General features: G+C 34.0%; 4 protein-coding genes, 1 non-coding gene and 1 pseudogene across 9 annotated transcripts; 2 read left to right on the forward strand and 4 right to left on the reverse strand.

Moving 5' to 3' along the window:
* The first annotated feature begins 730 nt into the window (after positions 1-730).
* On the forward strand, positions 731-8,546 carry LOC123920502 (CBL-interacting serine/threonine-protein kinase 3-like). 3 transcript variants are annotated; one of them, XM_045972761.1, is made up of 15 exons: positions 769-1,048; positions 1,734-1,774; positions 2,206-2,439; positions 2,796-2,858; positions 2,992-3,063; positions 3,390-3,497; positions 3,593-3,673; positions 3,760-3,813; positions 3,905-4,030; positions 4,116-4,205; positions 6,772-6,894; positions 6,992-7,102; positions 7,607-7,720; positions 7,818-7,949; positions 8,219-8,546. In XM_045972761.1, the coding sequence occupies exons 3-15, from the start codon at positions 2,269-2,271 to the stop codon at positions 8,297-8,299; spliced, it is 1,326 nt and encodes a 441-aa protein (XP_045828717.1). In that variant the 5' UTR covers positions 769-1,048; positions 1,734-1,774; positions 2,206-2,268; the 3' UTR covers positions 8,300-8,546. The 3 variants fall into 3 exon arrangements, 2 of the variants coding, with proteins under 2 accessions (XP_045828717.1, XP_045828716.1); XM_045972760.1 differs by lacking the exon at positions 1,734-1,774 and having other exon boundaries at positions 770-1,048; XR_006813715.1 differs by lacking the exons at positions 1,734-1,774; positions 6,772-6,894; positions 6,992-7,102; ... (1 more) ...; positions 7,818-7,949; positions 8,219-8,546 and adding an exon at positions 5,966-6,771 and having other exon boundaries at positions 731-1,048; positions 4,116-5,934.
* Positions 8,547-11,813: 3,267 nt separating this feature from the next.
* On the forward strand, positions 11,814-15,656 carry LOC123920503 (protein TRIGALACTOSYLDIACYLGLYCEROL 2, chloroplastic). 3 transcript variants are annotated; one of them, XM_045972763.1, is made up of 7 exons: positions 11,814-11,914; positions 12,713-13,295; positions 13,589-13,918; positions 14,140-14,255; positions 14,627-14,717; positions 14,802-14,926; positions 15,348-15,656. In XM_045972763.1, exons 2-6 carry the CDS (start codon positions 12,780-12,782, stop codon positions 14,892-14,894), a joined length of 1,146 nt encoding a protein of 381 aa, XP_045828719.1. In that variant the 5' UTR covers positions 11,814-11,914; positions 12,713-12,779; the 3' UTR covers positions 14,895-14,926; positions 15,348-15,656. The 3 variants fall into 3 exon arrangements, with proteins under 3 accessions (XP_045828719.1, XP_045828720.1, XP_045828721.1); XM_045972764.1 differs by having other exon boundaries at positions 11,895-12,105; XM_045972765.1 differs by lacking the exons at positions 11,814-11,914; positions 14,627-14,717; positions 14,802-14,926; positions 15,348-15,656 and adding an exon at positions 11,983-12,105 and having other exon boundaries at positions 14,129-14,255.
* Positions 15,657-16,851: 1,195 nt separating this feature from the next.
* LOC123921814 (oligoribonuclease) lies at positions 16,852-20,764 on the reverse strand. The gene is made up of 8 exons (XM_045974495.1): positions 20,609-20,764; positions 19,214-19,342; positions 19,048-19,124; positions 18,517-18,598; positions 18,184-18,239; positions 17,689-17,778; positions 17,371-17,461; positions 16,852-17,189 (listed from the first exon to the last, which is right to left on the reverse strand). Exons 1-8 carry the CDS (start codon positions 20,688-20,690, stop codon positions 17,071-17,073), a joined length of 726 nt encoding a protein of 241 aa, XP_045830451.1. The 5' UTR covers positions 20,691-20,764; the 3' UTR covers positions 16,852-17,070.
* Positions 20,765-22,130: 1,366 nt separating this feature from the next.
* Positions 22,131-22,211, reverse strand: LOC123882587 (annotated as a pseudogene).
* A 5-nt stretch (positions 22,212-22,216) lies between these two features.
* Positions 22,217-22,287, reverse strand: TRNAG-GCC. The gene has a single exon. It is a non-coding gene; the product is annotated as a tRNA-Gly (tRNA).
* A 904-nt stretch (positions 22,288-23,191) lies between these two features.
* LOC123922271 (glycosyl hydrolase 5 family protein-like) lies at positions 23,192-24,590 on the reverse strand. Its single transcript, XM_045975004.1, has 3 exons — positions 24,381-24,590; positions 23,919-24,145; positions 23,192-23,351 (listed from the first exon to the last, which is right to left on the reverse strand). Exons 1-3 carry the CDS (start codon positions 24,588-24,590, stop codon positions 23,192-23,194), a joined length of 597 nt encoding a protein of 198 aa, XP_045830960.1.
* Positions 24,591-24,711: the final 121 nt, after the last annotated feature.

A 24,711-nucleotide genomic window follows, 5' to 3' on the forward strand; every position in this document is an offset into this window, starting at 1 on the left:
ACATGTCATGTGACATGTGAGTCATTGTCTACGTGGCAAGATATGTTTTTTTTATAAGCACGTGGCAAGATATGTTGATGTGACATGTGAATCACTTAACACATGCTCATTGACTTGGTTAGAGACAAAAATCGCAAGTTTGTAAATATTAAGGGTCAAAAATATAATTTAACCTTTAATAAAATAATAGTTAAAGCTACTATCATTTTAGACTTCAAAAATAACATATAAATATACAAAAAAAAAATAAAACAAATGAAGGGATTATATTAAACATTAAAACAAGATAATTAAAATATAATTTAAATTTAAGACTCAACTCTATATTCATTGAACTTTTAGCCAATGTACCAAAAAAAAATATTCATTGAACTAAACCAACCTAATAAAGAAAATAGTCAAAATAAAGAACTACTCTCCCTCTATTCATAAGAAAAAATTTGTTTTTAGATTCATTAATATTAAATACATCAATTATTTAATAAATCTAAATTATTATTTTTCACAATAAAAATATTAAACAGAGTACAAACAAATGACAAAAATAAATATCACAGCATGAATTCAGCACCACAGTATTATTAACTCAAGTTTTTGTTTTGAAGTATCAATATTGTAAGAAAAGATGTACAGAAACATTGTGACCACAACAATTATTATGATTTTGCTGTAGTAGTAGTACTGCTAAAAAACCAACCTCAGAAATATTTTCCTCTCTGTCAATGTCTTTTTCCACAAATTTTTATTTATTTTTTAATTATTTATTCATAAGACATATATTTCATGAAAACCAGATAAGCACTGATGTGTAACCGTTCAAACTTTTTCCCATAAAACATTGCAGAAAATGAACAATTAGGCTACAAAAACTTTGTCTGGTTCTAGTTTCTTACATTTGAGGTTGTTGTCTCAAAATTCTCTTATAAGTTATACACACCCTTTGGCTATAATCAAAAGCCAATTATACACTCTACAGAGTGTGCACATAATCATCAACTTGTTCTTCATTCTTTCCACTGCAAATTCAGATATTTCCTCAAAACCTGAAGTATTTCTCTCTCTCTCTCTCTCTCTCTCTAGACTTCTCTTCTGTCTCTCTCTCTGTTATGTCTGTTCATCTCTCATGTGAGCCTCAGGCTCTTGAATATATAGCTTACTGCTTTTTGCAGCTTATGTGGATATTGAAATTTCAAAACTTTTTCCTGGGTTTGTTTTGTAGTTTCTTTTTCAGCACCCCTTTGGTTTATACTCTCTTCCGTCTCAAATATAAATAAAAAAAATTATTTTTTCAAATTAATTAAATAACTGATGTATCTGATTATATTATAACGGATGTATCTGGTCGATATTATAACCATATACATCAACTATTCAATGATAAATGAAACTATCAATGAAACTGAAAAATAAATATTTGCTTATATTCCATATGAGAGAGGGTTTCATGAGCTGTTTATCTGTTTCATTTCTCCAAAATTAATGTAAAGTTCATTTTTTTTCCTCTTAAAAATTGAATTTTTAGGACTTTTTTGGGGTACCCTTTTGTCTTTTTTTGATATGAAGAGTCTTTTTTTTGGTGGGTGGGTCTAAATTAGTGACCTTTTTCTCCAAGTTATTTTGTAGAGGGTGATTGATGTTTGATGTTTATAAGTAATTCATACAAATCTTGGGTCTATATGGTTAGTGATTTTGTGCTGAGTAATGTTAAATTGTCTGTTTGTTTCATATTTAAGCTGAATTCTGGTTTATCATTTACTAGAAGACAAACTTTGAGGTTATTTCTCATCTCAGCAATTGTTCCTTTTTCTCTCTGCAACTTCAAATCTAGTATCAATTAGATCTCTCTAACTGCATTGCTGGTTGGGAGTTGTTGGATCTCGGCGAATTTTATAGTAATCAATGCATGTCTAAATTGGCAGTGAGTTTGACGAAATCACATTTGTATCGTAATTCTGTTGAGGATGGCTTTTGCTGAAATCACGGTGGCGCACCATGATTCCGCTAAATTAATGATTATTTCTTTTAAAGGAGGGAATAGTTTTAATTAGTTTGCATATTTGACTTGAAGTTGTTATTTTGTTTAGAATTTGAAATTACCAGCTAATTTGCTTTAAACTTGAATTCGATTGTTTTGCTGAACACACATTGCAATTCAGTGTATTAGATTTGGATTAGTTAGGAACTGAATTCTGATATTCGTTTCAGGTAGATTCGTTATAAGTAAGCAGAAGCTTTGTTTACTGCAAAGCTTATAAAAGATTGTGGAGAATGAGTCAGCCAAAAATTAAGCGCAGAGTCGGTATATATGAGGTTGGAAGGACCATTGGTGAGGGAACATTTGCAAAGGTGAAATTTGCAAGGAACTCTCAGACAAATGAACCCGTGGCTCTCAAAATTCTTGACAAAGAGAAAGTTCTCAAGCACAAGATGGCTGAGCAGGTGGTTTTTCGAGATTTCCTCTAGTCATTCATTTTACTTCATTTTATTCCTTAAAACATATATGACATCATTGCTTCATGTATGAGCCGAACTTGTATGCGCCTTTCTGTAATATCAATGATTGTGATTTAAACTCTTTCATGTTTTCCACCGTTAAGGGGATGCAAACGCTTTAAGTGTAGATTCTACGTGTAAATATCTTTCTTCTGCTTTATTATGCACACAAAACAAAGGAACATGTTTCGGTTTTTTCGTGCATGATCTTTTCTTTCCTCACATTTTGTTCATTCCAAACGAACACTTATACCCTCACGATGAAGTCAAATCTCTTACATGTTTTTAATGTACTTTTGCAGATTAAGCGAGAAATTGCTACGATGAAGTTAATCAAGCATCCGAATGTTGTTCGACTATATGAGGTCTCTCACCGTGCTGACATTTTTTTCATTACTCTGACTTACCACCCAGATACTAAATTTGCTTATGGTGCTGTCGTGTTTGCATATCCTCTAGCATTTCTGTTCCTAATTTCGGTACATTTTTTGCTTACAGGTCATGGGAAGCAGGACAAAAATATATATTGTTTTGGAGTTTGTGACTGGCGGGGAGCTTTTCGATAAAATTGTGAGTAAACGAAATTTTATTATTTCATTTTCAATCTGTTCAATAGTTTTTTGGAGTAAAAAGAATAATTTCATGACTAATTGGCTACATTTCGAGTTCACAAGTCACGAGCCTTATTTACTTAGTACATGAGTTCCATCTTTAACGTCCTCTTTGGATAAAGTCTTAATTAAGCGCTTACAATATAAAGTCAAGCTGTTTTCTTAAGCTATCTTGTAGAGCTAATGGGAATAGGCTGAAAACAGCTTATGGACATGTCATAAGTTGTTTCCTGAAGTTCTCCCGAAGTTGTTGTATATGCTCTAATGGACTTTTTTGTTGTAAAGGTAAACCATGGACGAATGAGTGAACATGAAGCGCGTAGGTATTTCCAGCAGCTTATAAATGTTGTTGATTATTGTCATAGTAGGGGTGTCTATCACAGAGACTTAAAGGTAATTCATATATGCTGATACCAGAACAACTTATTGATATAACAAAAAAAATAAACTTAACATAAATTTCATTGTTATTCATGAACTTCGTGCAGCCAGAAAATTTGCTATTAGATAGTTTTGGTAACCTTAAAGTCTCCGATTTCGGGTTGAGTGCACTCTCCCAGCAAGTTAGAGTAAGCACGATCTGTTGCCTTCTGAATTTTACTTTCCATGCATCATGATGGTTGATTCATATCTTACAAAATGGTTGTTGTTACAGGATGACGGACTTCTCCATACGACATGTGGAACTCCGAATTATGTTGCTCCAGAGGTGCAGACAAATGCCACATTATTTCGTTGTATTCCTAAATTCATATATTATGAGTCACTTTTCTAACTATATATTATTGTTACATATATAGGTCCTTAATGATAGAGGCTATGATGGAGCAACTGCGGACTTGTGGTCATGTGGAGTGATCCTCTTTGTATTGGTTGCAGGTTACTTGCCTTTTGATGACCCTAATCTTATGGAACTGTATAAAAAAGTGAGCACGCACCATTTGAAAATTATTTTCCGATTTTAATCTTTCGTTTGTTTTCATTTTATGACTTTGGTTTCTTGGTCTACAGATCTCGTCTGCTGATTTTACTTGCCCTCCATGGCTTTCTTTCAGTGCGAGGAAATTGATAACTCGAATTTTGGATCCCAATCCCATGACTGTAAGAAACAACTTTTGATTATCTGTCTGCTACTTATCATGTAAAATTGGTTGTTTGTAATCCAGTGTTATCAACTGTGGATCGTAGAAAATAGCGGTTGATCAAATTCCGCTACGCAACTATGCTATAGCGCAATTATAACCGCTATTTGACAACATTTTGTACTAAATAGCGTATTGATGAACAATAGTGACTTGTTAAACTTACACTACACTATAGTGCTGCTATATAATATAGTTGTAATCTACTGATCTTAAGAGCTAAGTTTGCTCCGTGTCGCCTGCATCGGTTCGATTCCATGGTTAAAAGTGAAAACATAAAATGTTTTCTCAAACCAAACAGACCCCAAAATTGTTGGTTATTGCCTTTGAATTGTGCAAGGAAAACAGAAAATTGGTCTTGTTACAGGACATTAAGCCAGGCTTGATGCTTGCTGCGCCAGGCTCAATGAAAATGCAGGTTTGGGTGATGCTCTCTGCCATCTGAGCCAGGCTTGGCCTGGGCTGCGCCAGGCTTGGAGCGGGATTATATATATCCCCTGTTTTATGTTTTCAGCCGCAAGAGGGAGGAAAAATGTGATTTTTAGGGTTCTTTCTCCAACATGAAGGCTAGAGTGTTAGAGGGTTTCACTTGGGTAATCTCTAGGGTTGGGGAAGTGATTGTAACACCTTAGAAACACTTATTGATTGAATCTCTTGGTCACGGGAAGAGATTCGGAAAAATGGTAGATTTAGGAAAACTCTAAATCTTGTAACTCTTTGTGGTTGAATCTTTGTAATCAAGTTGAATCATTCGTAGTGGAACGGAGAGCTCTCTCTCCCCCAGACTAGGTCATTATTGGACCGAACTGGGTAAAAAATTTCATCGTGTTCTTTATCGCTTTCATCGTTTATTGTTGATTTATTAATTATTGCTCATCCATTTTGTTTTGGTTGCTTCAATTCATTTGTCCCACACATCAAAAGTATTATTGGTGTGGTTTTCGATCCGAATTCACAACAATTGGCGCCCACCGTGGGGCAAAGGGTTAATTGGATTAAGTACCATGGATTCAAAATGGGTTATCGAGGGACTTTCCGGAAACAATTTGGAATTGTGGAAAGTGAATATGGGAGCAAGAGCAATTTTAAGGTTCGGGATGATGGATAAAACACGACGTGTTGTTATCCGGTGCCTCGGAGGTAAAAATCTAATGGAGATCGCGATGGTGAAGAACAAGATCGGCCTGGAGAGGCGGTGGAAGAATACTCAACATCGGCCTGGAGAGGCGGTGGAATAATACTCGGTTACAAGGTGGAGGACATAGTGGATATACCGGTTTAAGGCTTTGGTGGAGGAATCTCGGTTTGAGGTGGAGGTACACCAAAGTGGTATGGCTATGGAGACCTTGTGTGGAAGCAACGGTGATCAAGCTTGGTAACTTGTTAAACTGCGGGAGGTAGTTAGACACAAGGAGAGTTTGAGGTTGCAGCTTGTGAAACCACCTAAAATTCCAAGGTTGGTTGGAGGCAAGTAAATCTTCAAGAGTACGGAAAGATACAATCCGGGGTTTGAAGAGGGTACGGTGTAGCTTGTGGGTTGTCCTAAAAATCCAAGGGCAATTGGAGGCAAGCATTTTTCGGGAGTACGGAGAGGTAGACTCCGGGGGCCGAATAGGGGTGGTGTAAACTTGGAGAGAGCGGCATGATGGTTGGTGGGAAGTTGGCATCACCATCAATTTAAAGGCAAGGTGGAGATTGTTGGTTATTGCCTTTGAATAGGTGGAGATTGTTGGTTATTGCCTTTGAATTGTGCAAGGAAAACAAAAAATTGGTCTTGTTACAGGACATTAAGCCAGGCTTGATGCTTGCTGCGCCAGGCTCAATGAAAATGCAGGTTTGGGTGATGCTCTCTGCCATCTGAGCCAGGCTTGGCCTGGGCTGCGCCAGGCTTGGAGCGGGATTATATATATCCCTTGTTTTATGTTTTCAGCCGCAAGAGGGAGGAAAAATGTGATTTTTAGGGTTCTTTCTCCAACATGAAGGCTAGAGTGTTAGAGGGTTTCACTTGGGTAATCTCTAGGGTTGGGGAAGTGATTGTAACACCTTAGAAACACTTATTGATTGAATCTCTTGGTCACGGGAAGAGATTCGGAAAAATGGTAGATTTAGGAAAACTCTAAATCTTGTAACTCTTTGTGGTTGAATCTTTGTAATCAAGTTGAATCATTCGTAGTGGAACGGAGAGCTCTCTCTCCCCCAGACTAGGTCATTATTGGACCGAACTGGGTAAAAAATTTCGTCGTGTTCTTTATTGCTTTCATCGTTTATTGTTGATTTATTAATTATTGCTCATCCATTTTGTTTTGGTTGCTTCAATTCATTTGTCCCACACATCAAAAGTATTATTGGTGTGGTTTTCGATCCGAATTCACAACAAAAATGTTAGAAGCACTTTTAGCTAAGCCCCTACTCCAACTAAACACGGAAAAAAGAAGAAAAAAAACCAATCACCAATCTACATTGCCATGCCTATTTTTCTGTGAACTAGCTAAATTCTGATCTATCCGAATAACTGTATATGGCAGCGTATCACCATGGCTGAGATTTTGGAAGATGAATGGTTTAAGAAAGACTATAAGCCTCCAGTTTTTGAGGAGAGCGGGGAAACCAACCTTGACGATGTAGAAGCTGTCTTTAAAGATTCGGAAGTACGTTGAAGATTTTTAAATATTGTTTTGGTACTTGATTTTATTTTGAGTTCTGGAACATTGTATCTAAAGGATTCTTTTGACCATGTGTATTCAGGAGCACCACGTGACAGAAAAGAAAGAAGAGCAGCCAACAGCCATGAATGCATTTGAGTTGATTTCTATGTCCAGAGGGCTCAACCTTGAAAACTTGTTTGATGTAGAGCAGGTTTGCAACTTCACATTCTAAAGTTTCTTTCTAAATAATTACATGATTGTGATGAATATGTAGCACTGTTTGGTAAAACGTAGCGGATGACAAATAAGGTAGCTGATGACGGATATTTTAGCTGATTGAATTTGAAGTGTTTATACACTATTAATATTTTTAATTAACATTTAAAATTTTCAAAGTAAGATAATAAGGGTAAAAATAGAAGGAAAGAAATGATACGTTATAAGCTCAAACGCTACTTGAAGTAGCATCTCAATAAACGTTGTATATTAGAGAAAAATGCTTTAAGCTCGTTACCAAACAACTCTATTTTGATCGTACGAGTTTATACATTATTAGCTATCCACTATAAGCTAGCGGTTATGCCTTGCCAAATAGAGCCGTAGAATTCAAATTAAGGAAAAACATGCATGTTAGTTTTAACATATAAACTAGGCTTTTCTTTTGTTAAAACTAGTTAAATTTATGTTGATTTGTTCTTTATGTCATTGACTAAAGGGGTTTAAAAGGGAAACAAGGTTCACATCAAAATCTTCTGCTGACGAGATAATCAACAAGATTGAAGAAGCTGCTAAACCTCTTGGCTTTGATGTCCAGAAGAAAAATTTCAAGGTAAGCCATTCTTGTGCAACTCAATTTCGGCCTCTACTTGAAAAGCCGACACTAAATTTAATGGTATTTTGTGAAATTAATAAACCTTTACATGCAGATGAGGCTTGCAAATATGAAAGCTGGAAGGAAAGGAAACCTTAATGTTGCCACAGAGGTATTTCAAGTGGCACCTTCTCTTCACATGGTAGAAGTAAGGAAAGCAAAAGGAGATACATTGGAGTTCCATAAGGTTTCCTTCTGCCCCTATATTTTCTGTTTAATTTTCTTTTTCTACACTTCTGATGGATTTAATCGATATGCAGTGACCGTGTAAAGATTTTTCGTACTGTTAATCAATCATAATCGTTGGATCATTGATATCTATCTTAAAGTCATACAAATGATGTTTTGTTAGTCTTTTTTTCGAGTCATTAGTATATCGTAAGAATAGAGTTTGCATACGTAACACATGTTTTCGCTTTTGAATCTAACTGAAACCATTTGCTTCACCTTCTGCAGTTCTACAAAAAACTTTCAACATGTTTGGAGGATGTTGTTTGGAAAACAGAAGATGATATGACAAAGCAAGAAGCAAAATGATATTTATAATAATAATATATTAATATAATTATGAAAGTGTAATATCTTAATGAATGAATTTCTATTATTCCAATTTCTTTATTCGTTATTTCCCCTTCTTGTAGGTTTGTTTGGACATTTACTAGTAATATATATTGCATTGCATGCTATTATTTTTTTGGAAAGCATGAAGTTTTATGTAAGAATTTTAGAACTAAGAGTTTCTGTAATCTTCATGAAATGATATATATATAAGATTATTTGTATATATTGTATATATTTATTTATTTATTTATTTTATTTATTTTTCTATTTGAAAATAGTCTCTTTTCCTTCTGCCACTTTTTTTTTTAAAAAAAAACTCGGTTTCCGGCCGTCCCAAAACGACTAATTTGAGGAGTCTAATCCTATCATCCACTTGCAAGCCCTATTTAAAGCCAAAACAAAACTTGGTATGGACTACCTGAATGAGCCCGCCCGCCAAGTCAGAATTTTTTCAGCCCATTAAAGTCTGTTTAAAGTATGGGCTTACGTGAATGGATCACCGGTAACCTGCGGTCCGAATAAATAAATAAAAAAAATATATAAAAAAATATGAGTAAGCATGAGTGGTGGTAGTGGGTGGATTATATTTCCAAACTTTTTTTGGTCAAAGATATTTCCAATATTTAGGTACCGTTTGTCTTAATTTTTTTAGGTGTAGAAGCTATTTTAATCAAAAAGCTAGAAATAATAGTTTTAAAACTAAAATTAAAATTGTTTGGTAAATCTTATTTTTATTGTTTCTATAAAAAAAAGGTTAAAAGTTGTTTTTTTGGTAATTTTTTTTTAGTATTATTATTTTTATTATAATAAGGTTAAAAGATATGTTTGATAATATATTATATTTATATTTTTTCTTAAAATATAGAAGTTGTTTTTTTCTTATTAGATCTTTTAAAAATTATTGTTTGTCCTAATTTGTTACAAATTTCACTCGGTTACGGACTAAACAAACTAAACTAAAAACTTTTTCTAAAAAAATAAACTAAAAACCAGAACCCTAACAAAGTAAAAGAAAAAACCCGAATCAGATTTGGTGGTTCAATGAGTCGGATATTGATGGTGAAAAAAAATAAAACTAAACTAAAAACGAAAACCCTAACAAGGTAATTGTGCCGTCAAAAGTTTGGTCCAGTGGTAAAAAGATAGGTATTGGATCCGGGAGGTCCCAGGTTCGAGCCCCGCTAGTAATTACCTTTGTAAGTGCACTAAGATCACTAAGGTCTTCCTTGCCTTGGACTGGGCACCATCCCCTCATCTCTTTCGCTCTTCGTCTCGTTCTGCTCGTGTAAGTTCTTTAATCCTCTGTTCGTGAGTTCCTCGTTAGTTAATTTAATCCTATGCCCCTCTATCCATTCTATGTAAATTTATGTTGTTAGCAAATTTGTTATCAAATTTATATGTTCCAGAGTTCAATAATAGTACTTATGTTTTTTATATAATGATTAGTATTATGCTATTCAATGCTTGAGAATTTTACATGGTTCTGGTTCTATATATATGTGAACATCCAAACCTGTTTGTTGCTTGAAAATTGATGTGCATGCGTATGGTTTTGAGGTTACTTTCTTTCCCAAATTGTGTTGCATAGTTTGGGATTGTCAAGCAACTAATCATCCCAAAAGCTTAAGCAGCCAATTCAATGACATTCATTAAGAAAGGAAAGCGTTTTACTCATCATTCTTCTGATATAGACTTTGTAGCTGACCACCCTTTCCTCTTCATGATCAGAGAAGATTTTACCGGAACAATCTTGTTTATTGGGCAGGTGCTAGATCCTCGTGATGGAGTGGCCACGCCGGTGAGGCGTAGCAATTTCAAAGATGATGTTAGTGACGATGATGAGTACATGAACAAGCTTCCAAAGTTCCATCACTGAGGAAGATGTCAAAGCAATATTTGAATTCCGAGAAATTCATCACGCAATATAGAAAGTGGTTGAGATATTTTTATGGCTCAAGTTTGGATGGGGGGAATGGTCAGGGTATGGTGATAGATCAGCGAGTTAAAACCTGTGATATGACAGAACAAATATCGTATGCATTATTTATTACTGATGCCCTTAAAGTTTTGGTGGTTTTGATAAATTGATGATTATTACAATCTGGCTCATTTGTCTTTGACTTGTTTTTTCAACTATTTTGAAATTGAGTTTAAGATTGTGCTATGGTAACTTTCATCTGCCCAACAACCTTAGCTTGTTGGCTTTTTGAGTATCTTTCATGAACCAGATACTACGCTCAACAAGCTAGTGAAGGGGTGATTAAGTGCCTGAAAAATGTCGAATCTATAATATTAACGGTACTCAACAAAAACGCATAAATCGTTAATTTGATCATATTGATGATAGTGAGGGAGTAGGGTTTTTCCATAGGTAGTTAACCCACGGCCATGCTGAGGAACTAATATGATTTACAGTCAGGGGAGTAGGGACCGTGTCAAAATTGACATTTTGTAAAATGGAATAAAGATAAGGGGCTAGAAGTAAGTGCTATTATCAAAGTTAAGTGTCAACATCGCAAGTATGTGAAATTTATGGGTTCAAACGTGCAATGTAACCTTTATTTTTTTTATACATTCAAGATGACTACACAGAAATGAAAGACATAAAAAACCGTGTATGTAACTCTTTTTGAATGACAAACAACTCTCCTACTATTGATAACTTATATTGAATATATAAGAAAAGTCACCCAATATAACTAATATCTTAAGATTTTGATTGACGATGTGACGTCTTTCTTGTGGTCCGAGAGAACATTGACACGTTGCTCTTGACGCTCTCTCACACTCCTCAACAAAGAGACACAACATTGTTAGTGATGACTCAATCCGTGACCATCATTGTTAGTCATGAAATTCTAGCAACTAGATTACTCTCATTTATCTATACTTTTTTATTTTCTCAAGTAATCTAGTAGCTAGAATTTCACTTTTAAAAATAAATAAATGACATTACTCTCTCCATCCCAATTTGATTGACACAGTTAACTGTTGTGCATTATTCACACATGTTGGTTTGACCTTATTTTTCTACTAATAAACAAAAATAAATAGGAAAATGCTAAATCGGGGGCACTGTTTAAGCATCTTAAATAGTAAGCTTTTGTTAAAATTTTATGGAAATGAGTGAAGTCAACGCATTGGGAATTGAAATGTTTAACATTTTAGATAAATTATTTCCTTAAATAGAATGCTTAAAGAGTGCTCCGGGGTAATGTTTAGCAAGACCCAAATAAATATTAGCATATAAGATGTTGTTTGATTCGTTTCGATCAGTTTTTTCAAAATATCAAATTTTTATAATTTTTATTATTATACAATTAAAAATATTAATCGTCAAAGCTATTCATCGACATATGAAACAATCAACTTTGTTGATCAAATCGAGACGGAAGGAATATTATATCTAAACTCGGATCTCGAATTTACATGCAATTTCCTTACCGACTAAATTATAAAAAAAAATAAAAAATTATGATATACCAATGATAAAAAAAATTAACTAATAAAACTAAATTATATCTGCAAGACTGCAACCTTATACAGTGTTCCTCCGTCTCTCCGACGATGCCGATTCATGCTGCTGCTTAGGTTCTCTCTCTCTCTCTCTCTCTCTCTCTCTCTCTCTCTCTCTCTCTCTCAGTAGGTCACGCCAACACTGCCACTGTTTTCTATACTTCAATTTCATTCTTTTTTTTTTGTTGGGTTTTCAATTTTTCTCTCAAAACTCTTAATTTATCCTTCAATAATCAACTCTACATGCTTCAATCGCATATTATTAGGTACTATATATCATTCTCAAATTTCTACCATTTTTATTATTTTCTTAGATCATCATTAGTGTCATAATTAGTCAAACCCAATATCATGTTCATATCAAATTGATGCATTTTTCATTTCTGCTATTTCTAATATTTACTTTCATCTTCACATTATGAAAAAGGTCGAGTTTTTAAGGGTATGTGTTGAATTTGTTTTTCCAATCTTAAGCTTAATTTGTTTAATATAACCATATTTTTAGTACTTGGTTTGTTTATTGCATTCAATTTGTGTTAATTTACTTGTGTTAGTCTATGAATCACAGACACTCCTCAGATTAGGTATGTCTTGGTGTCGGATAGGTATGTCCTGATGTCGGACACACCTCGGTGTGTGATTACATTGAATTATACCATTTTCTCAACTTATTATCGGTGTTGACATGTTTGTGTCGTGTCCATTGTCAGTGTCTGGTGTCCGTGTCTGGGTTTCACAGGTGTTAGTAGAGTAGAATCTTTGAAATTGAATTATAATGTATTTGGTTTATCCCCTTTTTCAATTTTTATGAATTGATTTCTGATTAAGATTTATATGATTTTGATTTCTAGTTTAATTGTGTTGTTATTGCAGATCAAAGCCCTTTTTTTCTTGATAAAAATATAACTTTCGAGTTCTGATAAAAGAGGTTGGTTTGAAGATGATTGGGAGCCCTGCAGTCCATCTCTCATCATTGCCAACTTCTGTTTCTTCATGTTTGGTTTCTCTACCGGGCAACTCATTGAAGTTTGCGCCTCTTTCGATTCGAAATCAGAAGAAAATCAACAAGATTAGAGCTTCATCTTCTGATACAGGCAATGTCAAACAGTCATCTAGTTCTGAAACAAAGAATCCACTTGCAGTTGTATTGGACATTCCTCGACGTATTTGGAAGCAAACACTGGTTCCATTAAGTGATTTCGGGTTTGGTCGTAAGAGCGTTTGGGAAGGTGGGGTTGGACTGTTTTTGGTATCTGGTACAGTACTATTTGTACTTAGTATGGCTTGGTTGAGGGCATTCCAAATAAATTCCAAATTCAGGAAGTACACTGCAGTTTTCGAGTTTGCTCAGGCTTGTGGTATATGCAATGGAACACCTGTGAGAATCAGAGGGGTCACTGTTGGCAGTGTCATTCGCGTCAATCCTTCCTTAAGAAATATTGAGGCAGTTGTCGAGGTTTGTTTCGGTAGCATAATCTAGTATTGTGAAATAGCAACTATAGCGGCACACTATAGCGTAGCAGAATTTTAACTAATCTCTATTGTTATGTCATACACTGTTTAGCATAAAGAGTTGTCAAATAGCGTAGCAGAATTTTCACAAACTGCTATTTACCACTATTTTCGATTGACAACACTGCCATAATTTGATTGATGGCTATAATTTGCCAGTGTTAAAAATCGTGCTTTGGTTTGACAATCATTGTTTTCATTTTTGGATTCTATTAAAAATAAGTTTTGAATTTACAGATAGAAGATGATAAAACAATTATACCAAGAAACTCGGTTATTGAGGTTAACCAGTCAGGACTTTTGATGGAAACTAAAATTGACATCAATCCTCGTGATCCGATTCCAACACCTTCAGTCGGTCCTCTTGACCAAGAATGTGCTAAAGAAGGTCTCATTGTGTGTGATAGAGAAAAGATCAAGGGTCACCAAGGAGTAAGTTTGGATGAATTGGTGGGAATATTCACCCGTCTTGGACGAGATGTAGAGGGAATTGGTATCGTCAACAGCTACTCGTTGGCTGAACGAGTTTTTTCTGTTATGGAAGAAGCAAGACCACTTCTTACACAGGTGTAATGTTATTTTACTTGTGTGCTTCACATATGAAAAAGGTTTAGACGATTTTCAATTTTTTCATGCCAATAGAAAATGGATAAATGCATGTTAATGAATGAAGAATTAATTTCTTCCACCCGCTCTCTTACCGAGAATTCTGTTAGTGATATCCTGAACATAATCTATATGATGCATTCTCATGCCCGTATTTTCGTTTTGATGTAGTGATGTCTCAGATGAAAGCCATGGCTCTAGATGTTCAACCTTTGTTGGCTGAAGTCCGTGATAGCGGCTTGTTGAAGGAAGTTGAGAGTTTGACCCGAAGCCTTACCCAAGCTACTGATGATTTGAGGTCAGTTGCTTAAACGTATATGGCTTTTGTGTACGATTAATTTAGCTAGCATGCATAATGGTTACACATCACTTTGTAGCACATTGTCGTTTGTTTAGGGGATGCAACTAACTCAGTAACCTCTTCAGATAAATCCTGATTGAGAAGACTTGACAAAGCATTACGTCCTCTTATTATTCTAATTTCTATCTACTGCACGAGAAAAAGCGTTAACCTATTATGTTTATCCTGTATACAACTTGTCAAAATTGAGCCGATTCAAAAAATGTGTGTGCTCTAATTTGATAGTCAGATAATTCTCTAAGTATGATGACTTATTCAAATACTCTTGATGTATGATAACTTATAGAAATCACCCTGTGTGTATGCAGAACGGTGCGTTCGTCCATTATGACCCCTGAGAACACTGAATTGATCCAGAAATCCTTACACTCACTTATATTTACCTTGAAGAATATTGAGGTTTGACTCTAGTTTTAAAACTAATTATTATGAAAAACTTATTCGCATATTATTTTTTCATTCTTTTTGGTTATATTTCTGCAGAATATTAGCTCTGATATGCTTGGTTTTACTGGTGATGAGAATACCAAAAAGAATTTGAAATTACTTATCAAGAGTCTCAGCAGGTTATTGTGAAGACAAATTCATAGTGAAGTAGCATATAACAGGTAACACTATTAAATACTGTATTTTTTATCTGCCACATCATTGAAGGAGAAAATAGTAATTTAAACTGTTTTAAGGGTCTGTTTGGATTAGCTTATTTGTGTTTTTTTCTACTGGCATAAGTCACTTGTGAGATAGTTTCAGAGAGCGTATGGAAACAGCTTAGGACATATCCGTAAGCTGGTTTCAGCTTATTTCCATAAGTTCTCGAGTATAGCTTATTAAAACATTTTACTTTATTTTATCTTTTGTTATCGAAATAGCTTATGCATAAGAACAAGTGTGTATAGCTTATGCATAAGAACAAGTGTGTATGCCATAAACGTTTAATGAAGTTGTTTATCCAAACAGGACCTTAAGTATATCTTTCTTCTTGCATTAACTTCCGATAAAAATTGTCTTTTGTCGTGTTGATGAGTGCAGGTGTGTCATTGAGGGGAGAAATTGATATTTAGGTGGATGAAATTTTTTGTTTCTGCTCAAGTTTTTGCTCCATCTGTGTAGCATGTCACTTGACACTGCCAAGCTTTGAGAAGAATGAAGTCACGGTTTAAATGCGCCCTTCTAAATGATTCTTTGGTGAGGTTTTTGAGTTGAATGCAAACACCATCATAATAATGTATTTATTGATGACCATTATGAATTCTCATGGAACGGAACGGTTCAGTTGGATGTTATAGGAGGTTTACAATGAATTGTTTTATAGTAAAATGTTCTTTTTCGTGTTTTTTAGTTTCTCTTCCTTTCATTTTCGTGTACTAATAATGTAAGCGAGATGTAATTGTTTCCTCGAGTCTACTACTTATATTCTTCGATTAATTAGTTTTAGATTTGATTTATATATCAAATGATAACATGTTCTTCCCATAATTAGTTTTCATGTACTAATAATGTCTTTAACCTTTCTTAAATCATCGATCACCTGCATATTTGATGGTGTAGGAATAGACAGGCCTCCTGTGAGCCAATTTTGCTCCCAAATATTAATATTCTCTCATGTACCAATGCTCCACTTACAACCGCCTTGGACATTTAGAGCTCCAAATACTCATTCAAGCGTAACTTGGATTATACCTAATACTTGCCTCAACGAAATCACAATTGGAAAATATATAGTTTTGAATAATTTTGTGGTTAAACTTCATGACTAAATTTCAGGCTTAATGGCTAAAACTTCACCTTTTCGAGTGAATAAGTGGGTGTACAAAGATTCGAACTCCGATTCATGTATATTACATGTAATGTTTCTACTAATTGAGTTATGCTACGAAAACTTATTAGTCAAAAAAATAATACGGAAGCTTGTGATATTTTTGTAAAAATAATTAAGCATCAAACACGAACGTAAATGCTTACCTACAAAACAGTCAACATCAATATGTTAAAGTACAAAAAAAAAATGTATCTTAACAGACATCACATATGATGAAATCTGGATCAGGAGAGACTGCAGATTGAGATTAGGATTGACTGCAGTAGATATTTGACACAATTTAATGCAATAAAAGATTTCGACAGTCAATTTAAAATTGGACGATTATAATTAAATGTTTAAAAATTGACTAAATGATCTCAATCATCTTCGTCTTACTTTTACAGCAAGAAATCCAACTCGGGCTCACAACCTTAGTAGGGACACCCAGAAGTGTAGGTTCAAGAATATGTAATGGAAATGTCCCCCAACAGTTTTATCTCAATTTTAACTTCTCACATTTTATTATTATTCTTTATCTTACAAATTATTTATAAATAAATGTAAAATTTTTAACTTAACATAAAAATATACATTTAACTATATATCATTGGTTCAATTAAGGTTGAACTATTCCGCCTAGGAACATCCTTTGCAAAAGAAAAGAAAAAAAAATCAACATGTGAACCAATGTCTGTGCCTATTCAATCTGATAATATTTCAAAAACAATTAGATAGACAAAACACTTTTTTGGGCATAAATTGAAATTTTCATGTCAAAGTTCTCAATATAATTTTAAATGTGATTGTACAACAACTGCAAAAAATACACTTTATCCAATATCAAGATCTATTTTTGCTTGGTGCATAAACTTGTCATAACAATGATGTTTATACACTTGAATTGGAAACCTTCCCATCAAAATTCACATGTTGTCTTGTTATCAATCCTTATCATTTCTTGATCCTTGGCTTGAAAATGTTTGCTTTGTAGTATTTAAGTTCTTCGATACTTTCTCTAATGTCATCCAGGGCTCTGTGTCGTTTTTCTTTTGAAGGCACTTTCTTCTGATCTGCACAAATCATAATAACCCTTTACGTAAGTACACAGTTTTTGTATTCTCAAATGATCTTGATACTCAAAAGGTTAATACCAGACAGAACAACACAGAACATACTTTTAAGGTATTAGACAACTTCATGCGAATACCAAAGAACGGTTCATCATAGATGAGTAATTGTATAATTTCTCACCTTTAGGATACCAGCGAATGCAAAGAGCTGAAATACTACTAACATCGACAACCACATGAGAAAAGATCTCCGCCAATTCTGGCATGTATTTCTGCGAAATCGAATTAGTTAAGACACGTAGTGAAACATTTCAACATAGGAATAACAGGATATATAAAAGTTGCAATGCAAATAAGAATAGCAATATACAGTATTCAACATGATGTGATTCAAAGAAAATAAAATTGTCAGCAAAACGAAAATTGATGCTTTAGCAAAACGAAAAATATAAAATTCACAAATATACTATCAACTACTTTACTATGACAGCCTCAATACCTTCAGATATTGAAAATCCACGTATATCGAGTTTCCTGCCAATAGAGGTTTGTAAGTACCCCCAATATGTTTCTTAACGAATGCAATAACCTGCAAAGTAGATACTTAATCAGTTGCTTCACAGATCACGGGGCAATGTACAGGAAAAAAGGTATCCAAGCCATAATCTCATAATATAATTTGCAATAACATCATTGGCTTGATAATAGGAGCAAGGATACTAAATCCCAGCTGTCTAATAGCTGCCAAAAGTTTTCTAACGCGGACTGAGTCCCGCCCATATTCTTTATGAGCATTATGAAGGATACTGGGAAAAATCCCTAGTAGACGAGTTTAGCCATTTAATCTGTCTTGTTCTTACATATATGAAAAAGTAAACAAAATTTTCAACTTCATCGAAAATATATGATAATATCGTTCCTATTTAACTTCATAAAATGTAAGTTCCAACAAAAAGAGAGCTAGTCACAATCACATGGTATAGTAACTACAAACCTGTTTTTCAGCTTCTCTTTCACTAATTGTACTTTCAAGCACTTTTTTTGTTAACCCTAAATTCATTAAGAAATCATTAGTGAATGCCATTCAAAACTCAATTCAATGGAAAAAAAGGAATTTAAAAATGTTAAGGAGAACCAACAAATCAACACGGTGAATAAAATTAGCATCAAATTTCTATATCTTAATGAATTAATAATTTGTTTAATCTGTTTTGAAGGATAACTAATATCCCCATGGCAATGCTTTCTCTCTTTACTCTTTAATTAACTATTTTTTCTATCAAGAATTTAAGCATCCAAGTATAGCATGTACGGATGTACCACTTACCACTAGCTGCATGATGCCTTGTACACCATTCTCCCATCTGGTCAAGGCACTCCTTAGTTTGATGTATGACTAAATCAGGACCCTGAAAATCAAAGAAAATTACATTAAATACAAGTTTTACAAATAACCTCTTGTGTAAGATTAAATTCATTTCTGCATATCAATTTTTTCAGAAGCTTTCTCAACAAATTTCATATCTAGAAGCCGGGAACATCAATATTGTTATGTTAAATTTTATAGCAATATTCAAGCCTGTTAACTTGAAACAAATCAAAATTGTATTTTAAACTCTAATAGTACTTGGCACGATGTGCATAAAATAAAGGGAAAGTCGATAAAATGTAAGAGGGAAAACATTCTTTCAATAACTTATAACTTACAAGTACCTAAATGCTAAGCAACGCGAGCAATGGAAAAAACAAACTTTTCTCCATAGAAAACGGAGGAAATGAGTCTTAAAAAGGGGGAAGTTACAATCATATATATCAAAGAACAGAAAGAATACAAACTTAAGATCAATTAATTATATACCTCCACCGATTTGGTTAAATTTCCATCTGTAATTATACAAGCAATCTCCAATATTCTATCCACTTCAATATTCAAACCTGCAAACACATAAAAGGTTTAACATGAATGTTCAATGTATTGATCGAGAGCTTTTTCACTCTCGAAATAACACATTCTACATGCTCACCAGTCATTTCCAAGTCAATCCAGACAAGAGGTAACCTGTATTCAGACGAATAAGTCACTGGATTCTGTTGATCTTGCTTCTCATTTTTCGCTGGTAAAGCTTTGCCATTAGCTTTCTTTCCACTACTACCTGCACCAAGAAAGTATATTGCAGTTGTTTCTTTATGAACATACTAATTAACATAATACTATTGCTAATGTAACCACGTGTAAGTGTTGGTCTAGAAATTTTAGAACGAGTTAATATACATAAAAATGACAAGCAATGAGGTAACACATACGCATAGGTAACAATATAGCTAAAGAATATGCATCAATATAACTAGATTAGCCTCACTCATGACTCAACGAGGCAGAGACAACCCAAGCATGGTGTTCAATCCATGGCTTAACAGAATCGTGCATTGAGAAATAATACCAGTGACTTAAATCAGATTCCCTGATAAGTGCCTGATACTTCTTTCCTTCCTGCTTCTCCACTTAGATTCTGGAAAACTTATACCAAATCATCTATTTAACTACTTATAGTGTGTTTGGAGGGAAAGGAAACGAAGCCTAAAATTTTTATTTCAAAAACAATATTCTCAAATTTGATAATTTTAGAATGAAAAGAAAGAATGATACTTCATCATAAAGCTTAATGTTCTAAATTTAATGCCTTGGTCATTTGTCAAAAGTTTATATAACTCTCCTAATTCAAAACTGAAAAGTATACCCTCCTTTCCTTTCCCTCCAAAACCCTTCAACCAAAAGCAGACATACCCTTCTGTTGATAAGCAAAATTAATAAAAATAAACATCTTAGTGTCTTTCCTACTGCAGTTTTTCACCTATTGATCAGGGTCCTTCTAATCCTGCCAATAAAGATTTTCTATCTTCTCTACGACCTTAGTGGGATAAGTCTCGGTTATTGTTGTTGATCTACCATGATTGTGCATCTCCATTTCGTCGACACACAAATCACAGGGTTAATTAATTGGACTGACATTAATTGGACATGTATAATAATCATATACTTTTGTAGCACGGACACTTCAGATCGAACATGTGTCCGGTGTCCAACACATGTGATTGATTACATTCAATTATATCATTCTCTCGAATTTCATAGATTCACATATGATAACTAATCACCTCCAAATTCAAAAAAAAAAAAAAAAAAAAAAAAAAAAAAAAAAAATCATTTCTTTAAGCATTTGAGCAGTACAATGAACTACCAACATGCAAGACATCAAATTCTAAACAAAAGGAAAAAAGAATTGATTTTTACGAATTAATCAGCATGATAAATTAACAAAACTCACTCCAATAAATACCAAGATCAATAACAACAACAAATTTTGAAACCCTAATAAAAACTTAAGCAATTATGCATGAAATGTTGTAAAAGGGTGAACCTGAAGGAAGAGAAAGAGATTGAATGTTGCTGTCATCAGCATCAAGTTCTAACACCGAAAAAGAGTTAACAAGATGTTCCATTTTTGTGGTTCAATTTTGTTTGTTTCTCTTTTGGCGCAGTTTTGAAGTAGAAGGTTCTGTTTTGAACAGTAAAAGAACAATCATAGACGTCACTCACTGTCACTGTGTTCATGGGTTGTGGGTTTGGTACCCATTGTTTGGGCTTTTGGGTTTGGATATAACCCGATTCATTTTACATCTAAGATGTTGAATTTAGAAAACAATAGAAAATAGAGAATTTCTTTTTGCGACCTCTTACTTTTTTTGGTGGTTTTGAATTTTAGAGTTTTTAAAATAATCCTAACGTTTGTACGATGAGTCTGTTTTTGCTTGGGCATCATGCTGTTTGTTTCTTCCCTATCGTGGACACGATGAGACCTCAAAATTAGATTTTTGCTTCAACACGAAAGTTGTATGTCTTTGTCTTAGCTTTCCAATGCATGGTAACAGGCCTTGATCTGATACTCGTAGCTCCAGTTATGTCGTTTTTGGTATGATGTGGTATATTGAGGAGCTTTTGTTCGATTAATCATAACATTCTCGATAGTAGGGAATATGCAAGATGAATGTATTATTTGAAAGAAAAAAAAATTATAAACCGATCAACGGTTTCATTTCTAAAAAACACTATAAACTAAACCATTTATTGGTGGGTCCATGTACACTCCTAACCATTTCCATAAAGATAAAATCAAATTGAGATTTTAAAAGACAAATTTAACAAAAAAAAAAAAAAAAAAAAAAAAGAGTCTTGAAGATTTTATAGGATTGTTTTTACTTAGGACTTTTTTAAAAGAGTTTTTACGATCAGGATTTTTCAATTTGAATTTTGATTCATCAACAAGAATTGAAAGCATGTTGTTGAAAAAAATTGACAAATAATTACATTAAAAGAATCGCCAAACTTAAAACCCAAAAGAAAATTATTAGTTGAAAAGTGACAAACTTAACACCAACGACAAGATGAAGACTTGGGTGGTCACATTGATTTAATCCTCTATTTGATTACACACACATATTTATAAAAGGTAGAAAGAAAAAATAATTAAATAATATATATATTTTTATGTGAGTGTGACGAAATTTTTCCTATCTTATAAATGTTTTTCCAAGGACAAAGGAAAACAACCAAGCACAAACACATTCACATAACACATTAAAAAACAGAACACCTACACTCTAACACTCTACTAAAGATTTCCCAAACTAAAAGAACGTCAAGAAACTAGTGGCATCTTGCACCATGAAAAACATAACAAGGACAATGACTATTCAATATCAACAAATAGGAGAGTATGTTCTGCTTACTATTTTATTATTCAGCTTCTGCTACTATTGGTTGAATATAATTCATGACAACCATTTTTACTTCTCATAAACCTTGACAATTATTCTGAAACGAAAATTAAATTCATGTAAAGTTCAAAAAGGTGTGAAGCAGTAAAAAAAAACAAAAAATGAGAGCTCAGATTTATATTTTTTCATCCAGTATTTCAGGATATGTGATGTTACCCAACACCACAAATAATTTCATCACAGCTCTCAGTTGCACCAGCCGGGAATCGAACCCGGGTCTGTACCGTGGCAGGGTACTATTCTACCACTAGACCACTGGTGCTTTGTGTTAACAATTCCGACAATATACTATATAATTATTAAACGCTACTTCATCAATGTGCGCCATTCAACGTTAAATACCATTATGCAATTCAATAGGTTGTTTGCCATTGAAGTATGAACCGTGTGCCAAGCTAGTAGGTTTGGTCTAGTAGTGAGAGATTTGGGTAGCATGCACGAGATTTTGGGTTCGATCCTCTGCTCCATTGTAAACAAAAAAAAAAAGAAGTATGAATCGTGTGCCATTCAAAATTCTAGAGTTTGAGTTTTAGTATGTGCAATCTCTATTGCTCTATGGAATGGGACATATTATGCATAGGGAATCATGGATTAGATGAGACCATTTGTTCTGTATTTTGAATCATCTTGGTTCTGATCCAAGCTTAATATATGTTTGTCAAAAAAAAAAAAAAAAACTTTGCGCATTAGTTTGTCCCATATTAATATACTAGGAAACCTCGAGGCCCCAATAACCGAGCACACCAAATACATGTATGAGTTTACTTGGTCCAATGTTCAAGACCACGAACGTAGCAGAATAAAATCGCAAAATCCTAGGAATTTAGGATTCTACTCGTGATTCTAACAATAATGGTATACTGGCAAGGTCTACATACGATATTTAGCTAGAGAGCTGGTAATGTTATGTTGACATTAAAAACAGACACCGTACAAAATACACTAGTTAGCATTTGTCTTGACTCGAGGATAGTCAAAATAATGAAGAAATCAAAATTGTGTCAATATACTATGTTTTAATTTACAGTTATAATACAGTTGATAACTCAAACTATACATTGGTGGCAACATGTTGGAACCATTGGTGCATAGGACCATCAAGACAAAGAGAATCATCCTTTATGCAGATGCATTTTGAAGTCACAACAACAGATGAATTTGAATCCTTATTGCAAGCAAAGATGTTTCCCATCTTGATCCATAGTATAGAAAGTGATACAGATTTCCATAAACTGTTCTTCGTTTTGACAATCATCAAATACAACAACCGGAAGCCCTTCACCAGTAGCAGTTAAGCACTTCTTAGTGTCATTCATAAATCCATCTCTTTTGATTCATACAGCTACCAGTTTCAAGTTCATTTTTGTCATTTACTTGTGCACATTGACCGGTACTAAGAGGATGGTACATGATATATGCGTTGGAGACTTTGGAAGTAGGATCTGCATTAAGAAACATGAGGAAAATTCAAATGAAGGTTCTAGGAGTTCTAGTCAAGCCGTATAAAGGCCGACAGCTCGTATAGCTCGATATTACAAGAATATCTCCTAGTGTATCTTCTCTTAATAATATTATGGACCAAATTGTCTAACAGACACATGAAAGACACTTTTGACGACCAAACTCACTATGAAATACACATTTGAGTACTAAACTGTCTAATGAAAGACACTTCCATGGATTTTTATAATTTTGATATATTCGGGGAATATACCGAGAGCGTCTCACAAATTCAATGACCAAAATGAGTATTTGATCTAATTCAGACCAGCAGATGGGGACCATACTCAGCACAAGTGCGAGCATGGCGGTTTTCTTTTGCTATATAAATGATAGATAGAGTTGTTGCCATGTATAATTGAACAATGTTTTATTATTAGTAAGAATACTCACCTTGATTCTTCCTTTGCAAAAGTTGGAACTTGTCGGTGAAAGTCTAACTTCAATGGCTTGTTCCTTAAAAACTGCAACTCAGTGTCATAGTTTAAACCTGAGATAACCACAAGCACATTTGGATTTACTTTATGGATTGCTAGTGCTGCTTGGCTCATATACTTGTACCAATCTTTCAGGTTTTGGCGTGGACCATGCAATTCATTCCTCAAACTCATTGCCACAATCTGTTAGTGAATTAAAAACCAATCAAACTTTGTTATGTTACATTCAAAATTTGGCTTGGACTATGACATTGTTGAAATATGTATTTTTTTACACACATTCACACATTCTGTGGTCATTGGATTGAGATCGAACGGTTTAGGTATCAATCTCGATCCAATAACCACATATATGTTAGACTGCGTGAATACGTCAAATTTTTAACCTCGTGCAATTTGATTTCTTAGTACTACATACAGTATGATGTTCAGAAAAATGGTTAGCTGCCAAAGTAAGTCCATGAATCCATTCCTGGGGATCAAAGTGACTATCATGAAAGAATCCATTCTCATCATAATCATCACAGCGCCGCCACTTAGGCTCACTAACTTGATTATCAAGCAACACTTTAACATTTTGAGCACCAAGTTCATTCACAGCAGCATCAAAAGCCTCAATGAGAGTCATTTTGAAAATTGAAGGATTATACTTAGCAATACCAGCCACAACCTCTGGTGCATCCAAAAGCCTAAAAGCGTTATTCACAATGCTTTGTCACTCTCGAAATGACACATTCTACATGCTCACC

This window comes from Trifolium pratense, linkage group LG4, assembly GCF_020283565.1.
Source record: "Trifolium pratense cultivar HEN17-A07 linkage group LG4, ARS_RC_1.1, whole genome shotgun sequence".
Taxonomy (NCBI): domain Eukaryota; kingdom Viridiplantae; phylum Streptophyta; class Magnoliopsida; order Fabales; family Fabaceae; genus Trifolium; species Trifolium pratense.

Excerpts from the sequence above, each read along its gene's own strand:
- LOC123920502 (XM_045972761.1), top strand. The coding sequence starts at position 2,269 with ATGAGTCAGCCAAAAATTAAGCGCAGAGTCGGTATATATGAGGTTGGA. Across the intron at positions 2,440-2,795 it reads AGCACAAGATGGCTGAGCAG|ATTAAGCGAGAAATTGCTAC; the intron begins GTGGTTTTTCGA and ends GTACTTTTGCAG. Across the intron at positions 6,895-6,991 it reads CTGTCTTTAAAGATTCGGAA|GAGCACCACGTGACAGAAAA; the intron begins GTACGTTGAAGA and ends ATGTGTATTCAG.
- LOC123920503 (XM_045972763.1), top strand. The coding sequence starts at position 12,780 with ATGATTGGGAGCCCTGCAGTCCATCTCTCATCATTGCCAACTTCTGTT. Across the intron at positions 13,919-14,139 it reads CAAGACCACTTCTTACACAG|ATGAAAGCCATGGCTCTAGA; the intron begins GTGTAATGTTAT and ends GTGATGTCTCAG. Across the intron at positions 14,718-14,801 it reads TTACCTTGAAGAATATTGAG|AATATTAGCTCTGATATGCT; the intron begins GTTTGACTCTAG and ends ATATTTCTGCAG.
- LOC123921814 (XM_045974495.1), bottom strand. The coding sequence starts at position 20,690 with ATGGAACATCTTGTTAACTCTTTTTCGGTGTTAGAACTTGATGCTGAT. Across the intron at positions 19,343-20,608 it reads ATCTCTTTCTCTTCCTTCAG|GTAGTAGTGGAAAGAAAGCT; the intron begins GTTCACCCTTTT and ends TTCTTGGTGCAG. Across the intron at positions 17,779-18,183 it reads AAAGAGAAGCTGAAAAACAG|GTTATTGCATTCGTTAAGAA; the intron begins GTTTGTAGTTAC and ends TCTACTTTGCAG.
- LOC123922271 (XM_045975004.1), bottom strand. The coding sequence starts at position 24,590 with ATGACTCTCATTGAGGCTTTTGATGCTGCTGTGAATGAACTTGGTGCT. Across the intron at positions 24,146-24,380 it reads ATTTTTCTGAACATCATACT|ATTGTGGCAATGAGTTTGAG; the intron begins GTATGTAGTACT and ends ATTCACTAACAG. Across the intron at positions 23,352-23,918 it reads TTTGCAAAGGAAGAATCAAG|AGATGGATTTATGAATGACA; the intron begins GTGAGTATTCTT and ends ATGAATCAAAAG.